Genomic DNA, 13,035 nt, shown 5'->3' with positions numbered 1-13,035 from the left:
AACTGAGTGCAAAAATAATTTTATAGGGACTAAAAGTCAATATTTTTTTATAGGGACTAAAATCATTTTGGGTAATTTTATAGGGACTAAAAACATATTTAACTAGGGGTGCTCAAAACCAAACCAACCCAATAGAAAACCGCAAACCAAACCAAACCAAACCGAAACCGCAAAAAACCGCATTTGGTTCGGATTAGTTTGGGTCATCATTTAACAAAACCGCACGGTTCGGTTCGGTTTGCGGTTTGTATTTTGTAAACCGAACCAAACCGAATCAAACCGCATTATGTTACAACCTAACTTTTACTTTACTCACAACGAACCCAAACTTAAACCTATTATACGTTAGCCTTATGATTACGAACAATTTTTCTCATCCTTACACATATATTTTTCAGTCCTGATCTTCTCAAATCTCTAATAATATTATCGCACCTTCTTTGTCACATACATCTTCCCTCTTCTTCTATAATCTCTACTCTCTTATATTCTTTCATTTTCACCTTCTCATTTTTATGTAAATATTCTGTAATTCAGTTTCGTTTTTATCGCCCATCTTCTTCTCTAATCTCTCAACTTTTTTTCTTTTTCACCTTCGCTACCTCTCGTCTCTTCTATTTTTCTGTTTCATTATAATATTTTTATATTGTTTTATGCTATTATTTTATGTTTAATATTCCACTTTTGTCTAATTTAATTTTTACATATTAAATGGAAAATTGTTGTCAAAATATGACGAGTTTTGTTGTTATTTGATAGTGTATGAATGTCTAAATACAAAATTATGTTGTCATCTATATGTGTATGTATGGCTCAATAAAATATTTATAAAAACCGAACCAACCGAAGTGAACAAAACCGCATTAGTTTGGTTTGGTTTGGTTCGGATTTTTTTTAAAAGCCAACCGAACCAAACCAAACCGCACGATTTTTTCGCTTGCGGTTCGGATGATTTTTTCGTCAAAACCGCCCAAACCGCACCGCGATCACCCCTATATTTAACCCATAAATCAATAGATTTTCAAATGTGAGTAGCAAATTCACAGTTCCCTGACAGTGTAGAGTTGTCTCAGCATTTTGATGACATTTAGGACATAGATCTGTCTGGAGCACACCATGATGGCACAACATGGATCTTATATAAAGAAACTTATATAAAGCCGTCCAAAGCACTTTCACCTTCTCAAAAGCAGGAATATGCTACATCAACTTAGACTACTAAAATAAGTACTAAGACTAAAATAAAATTAATTTTATTTAATGATTAAAAATATATAAATAAAACATTTTTTTATAAATACTACTACTAATATATCGTGAAATAAAAGAAAATATCACAATTTGGTTATGGCATGAATGACTAGTTTGAATTAAGTGAAATCAACAGTAAAATCAATAATGACTCATTTTGTTCATTTTATGTTCAAACATAATAAATTATTGAACCTATTTTATTAATTTGGATAAGATCATCTAGTTTAGGGGATCATTGATTTCGTTCTTACACCTTTAATCTTACTTCCCCATTATGTTAGTAGGTGTTTTTATCATATATGAATTATGTCTTTTTTATTATTGGAAATTTGATTATTATTCCTTATCTAAAATGGATCAAGGAGGTGACTTTGAGGAAGATAGTCGAATAAATGCTTATGTATGTTGATGGGGGACAATACCTATAAATACTTCGACATTCAATTCAGTAAGCAAAATGATAAGGTAGAGGTAAATAAAGTAGAAAATTGTGTACTTCCACCTATGGTGTTCGAGGTCTTTTTATAGGGCTCCTGAGAATATCGACTTCTTGGCTAAGGATCGTAATTGTATATCATTGGGTTGAGTTTCTGGTGGATTGAGTTTAGGGCATGTCCATAGTTAGTACTCATATAACACTTCTCATTGGGATGATCTTGCTATCACTAGTAGTTGGGATAAGACTTGCTTCATTTGTGTCAAGGTCTTCTTACACTCGTTCGTCCATTCGAATGATGTTTATTTCTTTAGTATTTTATTGAATGACAAGGCATGTTCAGCGAATTTTGATGCAAATTGTGATAGTGTAATCAACATTCTATTAAAGTGATTTTCTTTCATCTTTGTTCACTAAATAAACTTTAAGTAATTTTCTTTCATGTACTCTAAAACTAAACTTATTGGGGTTTAGTCTTTTTTGTATGCTCGCATTTTCTTGAAGACTTGGCAAAAAAGGTGGAGCTTTTTATTGATTTCTACCACTTATTTGTACTCTGAAAGTAAATAAACATGAATAATTGATACTTATAAATTATTTTTAAATAAAAAACAAAATAATTTATAATTTTAAAATAATTTTATTCGACAATTAGAACCAAAATCAGTATAACTTGTTTGTTGGGAAGCACCAAAGAGGCAGAATTTGTATTATCCACGTTTATTTAAAGATAAAAACCGTCCGTGATTCCTGATATTGGTCTGAAATTGACCCACCTATCCACCACGCGTCATAAAACTATTGGCCAGTTTACAATTAATTTCCAAAACTTTCAAACTCAATTTTCCATAAACAATTTTCAGACAAAAAAACCCAAAAATTAAAAAATGTCAAATATACCGCGTCAGTTTTTCACTTTGACACGTCACTCGAGTGTTGAAACAAAAAAACAAAAAACAAAATAAAATAAGAACAGAGTCTCTCTTCTCTCTCTCTTTCTTCGTCGTCGTTCTCCGTTCGCGTTGATTTCAGATTCAGTCATCGCTATGGCGGAGCGTTCTTCTTACGAATTGGGTCCTCGATTAGGTCATTTTTTCAATTCCTTTTTGGTTTTCATAATTTGTTACTTTTTTTCTTTGTTAATCGGTGTTAATTTGACTAATTGCTTGGATCTTGTTACTATTTTTGTTTTTTGTTTTTGGATATTTTTTTTTTATGGAGCTTTGTTGAACTTCAATTTCAGCTATGTTAGGGCTAAGTGTTAGTCAGTCATGATAATGGTTTCGCTAATGGAACTCTGTTTCAGCTATAGTAGAATTGAAGCTTAATTGATTTGGGGTTTTGGTTGTTTTATGTGAATTTCTATTTTGATTTTTAGGGTTTTTTATCGAGAAATTAGACTTGGATAAGTTGTACTGAAACTAGGCTCTGTTTGTTGAGTATTATATCACTTCTAATATGATGCATGTTCCTAATTTGTTTTCAACTTGAGTTCATAAGCTCTCTGAGATAGTTTATAGTTTATTTTATCTTTTGTTATGTAAATTGGTTATACTTATGTGCTTTATCATGATAAGTGATTATGCTATAAGCTAAAAATTAAATTATTTGTTATTCAAGTATGACCTTAGTTAGACTTGAAAGCACTTGCATTTGAGCTGTGTCAAGTTGTTCTGTAATACCACAGGGAAGAAAACTTCAGATTGGTTGTGAGAAACAAGGAACAGAAGATGGTGTTTGGTTGATAGAGATGGGAGCCTTAGGAAAGTGGATTTTTTAAGTATCTCAACTATAGTTTCTTATTACCCAACCATAAGAAACGATTAAGTTTTCCAAAATGGGTTAGGAATACTGGACACAGACACAGTTATGAATCGATATGGCAGGACACGATAAGTGGAGATGTCTCTGAAGAAATATAGGATTTAACACGGCAGGTTAACAAGATACCAAATGAAAATATAAAACCTAACAGGAGTATAAGCGTCATTATAAAGTCCTATGAGAAAATTTTAAGTGTAATGGTAGTGGCATCAACTTTTCAAAAGTCATAAATGTTTATATGGACAAAATAAAGCACCATAATTTACCCTTATTTGTACAAAAAAAAAACTAGTTGGATTCAAACAGTGGTATTTTATAATATCTAATATGAATATGCATATAAATCTACTAAGGAAGCCATGCCACTAGGGGAGGAAAAAGGAATTAAGTGGAGGGTACAATGCTTCAAACATAACATAGATAGTGAACATATCACTAATTAAATTAGTTCTATTTATGTAACTGCTGAAAGAAGAGTCAAGTAAAATTAGTAATGATGTAGGTAAAGAAATGGTTTATTGGTGAAGATTGTAAATTAAAAATATGCAATTGGTGAAAGCATGTCTTGATAACGTGACTTAATTTTTAAATAGAAAAAGGGTGGTTGGTCTGGAACACTGGTTGTGGAATCATTATTTGTCTAGTGGATTTGTATTCTTTTAAATAGGTAGTTTCTATCGAAGACTTATAGCTTAAGTTTGCATCACTTCTTATATACTTGACATATATGGCCATTCAAAGTGGCAGTTAAACTGAAGGCTTACATCTGTAACGTGATTTTAATAATTTCAACCAACCCAACAGTTTTTTCATGATATTATTTGATGCTACTTATTTATCATGTAGATGATTTGACATACATCTCTCATTTCTGTTAGATCTAGAAATGGTTGGGGAGAAGGGGTCTGACCATACCCGCTAACAATCATTATTGGTTTCCGAAAAGAAAGATGACTCAGTGTCTCCTTGGATTTAGTTAGTTTTACTCTGAAAAACGTTTCTGCTAAAAACTTTCAACAGGATTTTGATTTCAAATTTTACTCAGAAAAACATTTCTGCTTAAAACTTTCAACAAGATTCTGAAGGAAAGATTATATTTGGTAGCAAAAGTATTTTTTTTAGAAACAAATGATTGCTTAAGGTGTGAAGAAACTGGGCATTTTGACCTCAATATTCAGCCAGTAGCCTGAAGCATTGTGTTGTTCAGTCTTATCTCTCCTTTTCGTCAGTAACTAATTATTTTCTTATTGATGCATATGACTTTTTGCAGCTATATTGTAGTTCTTCTTTAGGGTTGCTTGAGTGTAATACAATATTACAATTTTATGTGCAGATATCCAGCAATTACAATTTGAAGCCCAGCATCGGTGGTTACGACCTGCAGAAATTTGTGAAATTCTTCGTAATTATCGGATGTTTCATATCACATCAGAACCTCATATAAGGCCACCGAGTACGGTTATTGCATATATTATTGATAAATTATTTTGCACCTCTATTTACTACCAAAAGCCTAAGCTTAAATATGCATGGGTTAACAAATCACCTATGATTGTTTGCCTTAGATTTATTTAGCTGATTTTTGTTAAACGTTATGGTTTGCATATGATTGTTTTCATGGGAATGGTTTTCCTCATAACATTAATACCAGGAACATTTATTCCCAATCCTAAAAAATATATTTAGTGAGTATATATCATTTCTAAGAATGCTCTTAAATTTTTTTCAGTTCAAAACTAAATGAAATTATAAATATAAAAAATATAGTAGAATGAATGTAAAAGTGGGAAGATATCGTTAGAGGAATTAAAAAATAACTTCTATTATGATGGGAGTATAATACTCCCACCCCTTGAGATGAGAATAGAAAGTGGGAAAAACATCTTTAGTCTAGATTCCCGGGAATAACTAATACCTATTAATAATTTTGATTACTTGAACCAAACAGAAGGAAACTTCATTGCTTAGAATAGTTTTTATTTTTACATAACTTAAAACAAACACACTCTTAATGACTTGTATTTTCCAGGCGGTTCACTTTTTCTTTTTGACCGGAAGGTTTTGAGATACTTTAGAAAGGATGGGCATAATTGGAGAAAGAAAAAAGATGGAAAAACTGTAAAAGAAGCTCATGAAAAATTAAAGGTAACCCAAAATTTGAAAGTTGTTGATGAATCTAGTTTTTTTAGGACTTACATATAATCAAGTCATGGTAAAACTTGCTTATATGTAAGACGTTAATTATTATTTTATCAATCAGTCTTCTCTAATTAGAAAGCAAGTTTCTATACCATTAAATAATTATTCACTGGGGTTATTATATCCTTCAAGCAAATTTAGGTGGGAAGTGTTGATGTGTTACATTGTTACTACGCACATGGAGAAGAAAACGAAAATTTTCAAAGGCGAAGCTATTGGATGCTTGAACAGTGAGTATGAACTAATTTACTTCAAGATTTTGTATGATGGAAATTACAGTGATATTACACACATGTCGCTTCGTATTTTTATTTTCAGTGCATTTGCAATCATATCACATGCCGATATACTCCACTTGGTTGTAATCTACCTATTTGTCCTTGTAATTTTAGCGTTATGTCTAAAATTTGGCGATAGGAGTTTTTTATTTTAACGTCATTTGGGGTTGTATTTAAGTTTTCATACATATGTCAAAGTATTTTATTCCTTATGATTGATCAGAATATATCTGTATATTTTACTGCAGGGATACACACATAGTATTTGTCCACTACTTGGAAGTTAAGGTATTTTCTTTGTTTTCTTAATAAAATTACTTCTGTTGTTACTCTTCATATATTCCTTTTCTTGCTTAATATATTTTCTTTTCTTTGAAGAAATAGTCATTTTTTTAGTCAAGTTTGAAATCATTTATTTAAAGCATTAACCAGTGGGCCCTTTATCATGCTAGTCTTGAATCAGACAGAAATGATTTTAAGCTGTTCAACATATAGGAATCTTTCTTTTGTAGGTTTGGTATTGATTAACTTGTTTGCTCTATGACTTATGTATTGTGGATTCTTTATCTTTCAGGGTAACAAGTCAAATACGGGAGGAAACGCTGATAGCGATGGGGTCATATCAGATTCTCAAAAGGTCAATTCTCCGTCGTCTGGATTTCCTACAAGTTATAGTAGTGTGCCTTCACTGAGTACAGATTCCATGAGCCCAACTAGCAGCATGACATCTTTACGTGAAGATGCCGATTCAGGTAGTTCTGTCTAAATTTTGTTCACAGATTTTCAAAATTTTTTAATGGAAAAATAAGCTAAGGTTTTTCATATCTTGGTGTACTTTTGCATGTAATATTTGTAAGTATGGTCCCTTCGCATGCCACCTTGCTTTATGTTAATTGATCTTTGTTATCTGACATGATTATTTTTGTAACCTCTCAACTCAATTTTTATGTATACTGAAAATATATTCAGGTGATTATGGACAGTCATCAGTTTCTGGGACGGAATATATCCCACATTTTGATAGGGATAAATTTCGGGGAAATGATGCTACTGGTATTGATGGCCTGAAAGCACATGGCCTGGCTTCATGGGACACAGTCTTGCATGCTGATCCTTCTCTTGTATCATTTCCTTCCATTCCATCTAGTTCACTGGCAAACATCCTTGACCCAGAACATAACATCTTGGGTGACTTTTCAATGAACAGAAGTGGTCTCACTATTGGAGCAGGGAGCTCTCAGCCTCTCCAATCTAATTGGCAGGTATTTTGTGCTACTGCCTAATATATGTATCAGTACACAACAGCATCATCTGTGGCTATTATATTTTGGAATTGAAAAGTCATATTCGAGACTGATAGGACACTATTCTAACTAAGGCGTTGTAAGGAAAATTATGTGCATGCAGGGAATCACGGCCAAGAAAGTGAAAGGTTCCCATGATTTAATTTATTGCTGAGTTAGCAGTGGGGATGATAGTGTGTGAGTGATTCAAAAGATGGGTTATACAGTGAGGAAGTAGCAGTTACAGTCTTACAGGGGTTAAGTTGGGAGAGACTAGACACATTCTAATTGCCTAGGCTATTATCTTTCTAGTTTCTGCATTTTGTATTTCAAAACAAAGCATGGGACTTTTCATTATCTTGATACAGATTCGGATTTCCATCAGTCAAACTCAGTGATAAACTACATTTTAAAATTTTTTTAAGTGACTCAAACCTTCTCCAGAACTATCTGTATCCATATTGCTGTTGAGATGAGCTTTTACTAACTTGTGCTCTTCCTAAATATCTAATTGGTGACCATGTATTAACTTGGCTTGGACTCTTGGAGTCATTTTTATCTTTTGACTGCTTAATTTGAAACTTTGTAATTTTAATTTCTTTGTTTATTTTATTTTATATGTAGTTTTAATGTTCGAACTACTCATCTTTATAAGTTTTAGGCGACAACAATTTAACTATTTTCATACTGTTATTGATTGGACACAGATTCCTTTTGAAGACAACACAGGACACATGCCAACCTTTACCCAGTCATTGAGTTTGGAATTTGAATCTGATTATGGAACTGGTTTACTAGGGAATGAAGATCGTAATGAAAGTTCTGAAATTGATCCTGTCATGTTCAGTTTTCACGGTGAGCCAAAAGAGAAGCTTGCACAGCAAAACTATCTGGAAGAAAAGGTAGACGAACAACAGCAAGATGACCTCAAGTCCAATTCTACAAGTGAAGTTCTTAGTGAAGAAACTATTAGCTATCCCTTATCTGCGAGGCGCACATTATTGGATAGGGATGAGAGCTTGAGGAAGGTTGATAGCTTCAATCGATGGATTACTAAAGCACTTGGTGAGGTGGATAATTTGAATATGCAGTCCTCAAGTGGTATTTCATGGAGTACAGATGAATGTGGGCATGTCATAGATGATACCTCACTGAGCCCATCATTGTCTCAGGACCAACTATATAGCATAAATGATTTTTCACCTAAATGGGCTTGTGCTGAGTCGGACATTGAGGTACTTATTTCAGGGATAATACTTTCAATAATATAGATAGTAAATGATGAAAAGCCAATATATCAATTCTTACTATGTTACCAACCGTTATTACAATTAAAAAATTCAGCAATAATTTCCTTACTCTTTGGTTTCCTTTTTTCACCCTCTTCTATAATGAGAATAAATATGTTAGTTTTCTCTGGTTAGATGCAAGCAGTTTTCTCTCTTAATATCTTAGTTTTAATGTTCTCCATTCTATATTTTTTGTAGTATTTCTTACATCTTTGAATTTTGTAATACGTATTTACAGTCTTATCCTCCTTTAGTATGCTATATTTGGTTATTGGTTGCACTTCTTTTCAATTTAAAGTATCTTATCCTTTCCAAAACTGCGCAGGTGTTGATTATTGGATCGTTTTTGAAAAGTCAATCAGACGTGACAACCTGTAACTGGTCCTGTATGTTTGGGGAGGTTGAGGTTCCTGCTGAGGTTGTAGCTAATGGAATTCTGTGCTGTCAAGCTCCTCCTCATAAGGTTGGCCGGGTCCCTTTCTATGTAACATGTTCCAATAGGTTAGCTTGCAGCGAAGTGCGTGAATTTGATTTCAGAGAGGGCTATTCTAGAAATGTAGATTATACCGATTTTTTCAACAGTTCGGCTGGCATGATACTTCATTTGCGACTGGAGGAGTTTCTTTCTTTAAAACCAGCGCACCCTTCAAATCAAACCTTTGAGGGCAGTGTGGAGAAAATGAACTTAATTTCTAAACTTATTTCACTAAGAGAGGAAGAAGAATATTCAAGTAAGGAAGAGCAGTCTCTGTTTCACAAGCAGGTTAAAGAGAAACTGTACTCGTGGCTACTTCATAAGTTAACCGAGAGTGGTAAAGGGCCAAATGTGTTAGATACGGATGGGCAGGGCGTGCTACATTTAGCAGCTGTTCTTGGTTATGACTGGGCAATAACCCCAATTTTAACTGCTGGAGTTAGTATCAACTTCCGTGATGTGAATGGATGGACAGCTTTGCATTGGGCGGCATCTTGTGGCAGGTTAGGGTACTTGACAATCCCCCCTCCCTCTCTTTATTGTGTTAAGTTGATTGAGCATAACAGAAGTTCTGTCCGCTAATTTGGTTAGATGTTCCTTTGCTACTCTTGTTTTAATATTCTAAGACTTTTTGAACTGTGAATTTGTTTGCAAATTTAGCTTGTCCTTGGCATATGAAGCTGATTAAAGAAAATTTATGTATGTTGCGCGAACAGAATTCTTGCCTTCCCCTCCCCCCTTTCGTGCTTTAAACTGTTGGGTGCTAAACATTACAACAGTTTTCCTTATGCATGTGCATTAGTCACTCTGAGCTATCCCTAAAGCAATTAATTTGACCAGTTAAAGGAAGATTACAGAACTTTCTATAATTTTTCTCTCAGTATTATATTCAAGCATTACTTAAATCGGTTCATATATCTTCTGTCTTCCTTTGTTCAGAGAGCAGACAGTTGGTGTCCTTGTATCCATGGGTGCAGATTGTGGAGCATTGACGGATCCATCTCCAGAATTTCCTTCAGGTAGAACAGCCGCAGATCTCGCCTCTAGCAATGGGCATAAAGGACTCTCTGGTTTTCTAGCGGAGTCTTCATTAACAAGCCACCTTGAAACCCTCACAGTGGATGATCAACAAAAAGGTAAGCAAGAAGTTCCAGGAATGAAAACAGTACAGACAGTCTTGGAGCGAACTGCAACACCTGTGGTCTATAATGATATGCCTGATGCCCTCTGTCTGAAGGATTCTCTAACCGCTGTCCGCAATGCTACACAAGCTGCCGATCGCATACATCAAGTATTCAGAATGCAGTCCTTTCAGAGGAAACAGTTAACTCAGAATGAGGATGATGAGTTTGGTTTGTTAGATCAGCGGGCTCTCTCCCTACTAAATTCTAAGTCGTCCAAATCAGGACAAGGAGATGGTTTCTTCAATACCGCTGCAACTCAAATACAGAAGAAGTTTCGTGGTTGGAAGAAGAGGAAAGAGTTCTTGATCATTCGTCAAAGAATTGTTAAAATCCAGGTTAAGTGATCTGTTCTATTTACTTAATTCAATTTTAAAATTACAGATATTATTTTGCATAGATTAGATGTTCTTATAGAAGGTGCCAAATTGATTATATTGGAGAATTTGTTCGATAAATACTTAGGTTAAGAATGCAAAAATGCTTTTGTAGTACTGTTGAAGTTATATAAAGAGGGGATAAAAAATGAAGACTATGGATTATGGTTGTAATTTGCCATAATTGTTTATGATTAAACACCTACTCTTATTTATACTAATACAAGAGTTATCTTAATTAAATAGGAAAACTAGTTAGGATAATAACTCAATAATATGAAAACTAATCTTAAGATATGATTTTAGAATTTTGATACTTTATTAGATACTCTAAGATATTTTCCTAACTTCTAATACTTACTTTTCTATCTATGTTTACCCCTTCGATAACTTTCATGAACACGTGGATCAGACATTGTGATTTTCAAATTTGAGAAGGCAATGTGAAGAAAGCATTTCATTTCACACATTTCACAGCCTTGTCCCACTAAGAGGGGTCGGCTAAATGGATCAACTTTTGCCATAATGTTCTATCTAGAACCATGCTTTTTCTATTCGAATTGTGAAGAATGCACGTGTTAAAAAAATCTTCATATTTTGTTCATCTTTCAATGCATTTACATGCATTAAAACCTCCTCATCAAATCATATGCTTGGGGGCACCAAGTTGAGGTCATAAAAGTGATCCTATTCCCATTTCATGATTTCATGGAAGATTCAGGCGCAATTAAGAACCCTTGAAGTGGAATTTTACTTAAACTGATGTATACCATAGAGTAATATCAATCTATCATCAGTAGCACAATTTCATTGAAGTATTTCCTCAATTACGGTACTGCCACCACCCGCCCGAAAAGGAATAAAATAAAATAGTATTTTAAAGCTACTAGACAAGATATTCCGGGACTACCTACAAGCTTGTAGTTCAATTGCCTCTAGCCCAAGTTTTAGGTGTGATGTTGATGTTTGCCAAGCTAACTTTGCCATTTCCCCACTGTGGGGTTCTTTGCACCTGTGTACCCCCAAAAGAAAAAGACCTCTTGTACTCATTGTTTCCTTTTTGCTATCTATTTTTTTTTCTATCCTTATGCATTTGACTTGTTTCCACTGACTCTGTAATTTTGTGGTTTTAAGGCCCATGTAAGAGGTCACCAGGTAAGGAAGCAGTATAAAACTGTCATCTGGTCTGTGGGAATCCTGGAGAAGGTTATATTACGCTGGAGACGCAAGGGTAGTGGTCTACGTGGGTTTCGACCAGAAACCCTTAATAAAGCCCCCAGTCAACAAAATGATTCTCCGAAAGAAGATGATTATGATTATCTAAAGGAAGGACGGAAACAAAAAGAGGAAAAGATCCAAAAGGCCCTTTCTAGAGTGAAGTCCATGGTTCAGTATCCAGAGGCACGGGCTCAATACCGGCGCGTGCTAAATGTTGTCGAAGACTTCCGTCAAAAGAAGGTAAATTTTCTTACATCTGAAAAATGTCTAAACTTTTAAAATATTAAACTTGATGACATGCTCATCACAATCATTTTATATCTGGCAGGATTCTAATATGGGTTTGATCAGTTCTGAAGAGACAGTTGATGGTGTAGAGGATTTGATCGATATTGATATGCTTTTAGATGACGATAATTTCATTCCCATAGCATTTGATTGATTCTCTACTGGTATCACTCTTATCGTCCCTACTGTTAATATACGGCCAGTTGGCTTTATTGGGCAAGAGGGAAAGTCCTAACATGTAACATCATCTTGATGTAAATATTTCTAATCAAAATCACTCTGGATCAAAGGCTGAATATATACATAGGTTTTAATAGGTAGCATGCATTCTGATTTTATATTTCAGATACTGTAAACTAAGGAGACATGGTTGGATTTTATTGACAGTGATTTTACTATGACAGGATGAGATTGTGTTCATAGTTGGTTGGGGTTGTAATATAATGTTGTAGCTTAGCTTGCTAATGTACTATTGCGATAATTTGTACAAAAAGTCAAGTGTGGCCAGAGGAATTATAACCACAAGTGCTAATTATGAGTATCCTGCTTGTTTATTGCTAACAATTTTTTCTTGCAATTTGATTAGTCTTTTACTTTTGCCATCACGAATTTTCCTGCATACGTCCCTCCCTCCGTCTCATATTATAATCTCATATTATAAGCAAATTTCATTTTTTAAAGCAAATTTTATTTTTTAGGTTCATTGAATAATTAGTATAGATCTGATATATTAATTTTTTAATTAATCAAAAAAGTAAAATTTGCTTATTTATAATATGAGATGGAAGGAGTATATGAGAGGGAACATTTACATGTGCTCGGAGAATCCCCACCTCGTACTACATGATACTATTGATGACTATTTCAACGTTTGGAAACTCTTGCCATTGTGATAATGATGATGATGACCATGACACCACATCTTCTTTTTCT

At 34.0% G+C, this 13,035-nt stretch overlaps 1 protein-coding gene across 1 annotated transcript; it reads left to right on the top strand.

The window, feature by feature from the left end:
• Positions 1-2,616: 2,616 nt before the first annotated feature.
• Positions 2,617-12,524, top strand: LOC131645098 (calmodulin-binding transcription activator 2-like). The gene is made up of 12 exons (XM_058915755.1): positions 2,617-2,776; positions 4,848-4,967; positions 5,544-5,659; positions 5,855-5,943; positions 6,240-6,279; positions 6,566-6,743; positions 6,961-7,253; positions 7,982-8,509; positions 8,889-9,541; positions 9,978-10,557; positions 11,731-12,054; positions 12,143-12,524. Exons 1-12 carry the CDS (start codon positions 2,737-2,739, stop codon positions 12,254-12,256), a joined length of 3,075 nt encoding a protein of 1,024 aa, XP_058771738.1. The 5' UTR covers positions 2,617-2,736; the 3' UTR covers positions 12,257-12,524.
• Positions 12,525-13,035: the final 511 nt, after the last annotated feature.

Source organism: Vicia villosa, linkage group LG1 (assembly GCF_029867415.1).
Source record: "Vicia villosa cultivar HV-30 ecotype Madison, WI linkage group LG1, Vvil1.0, whole genome shotgun sequence".
NCBI lineage: Eukaryota > Viridiplantae > Streptophyta > Magnoliopsida > Fabales > Fabaceae > Vicia > Vicia villosa.
This window is presented reverse-complemented; position numbering and strand designations above follow the sequence as displayed.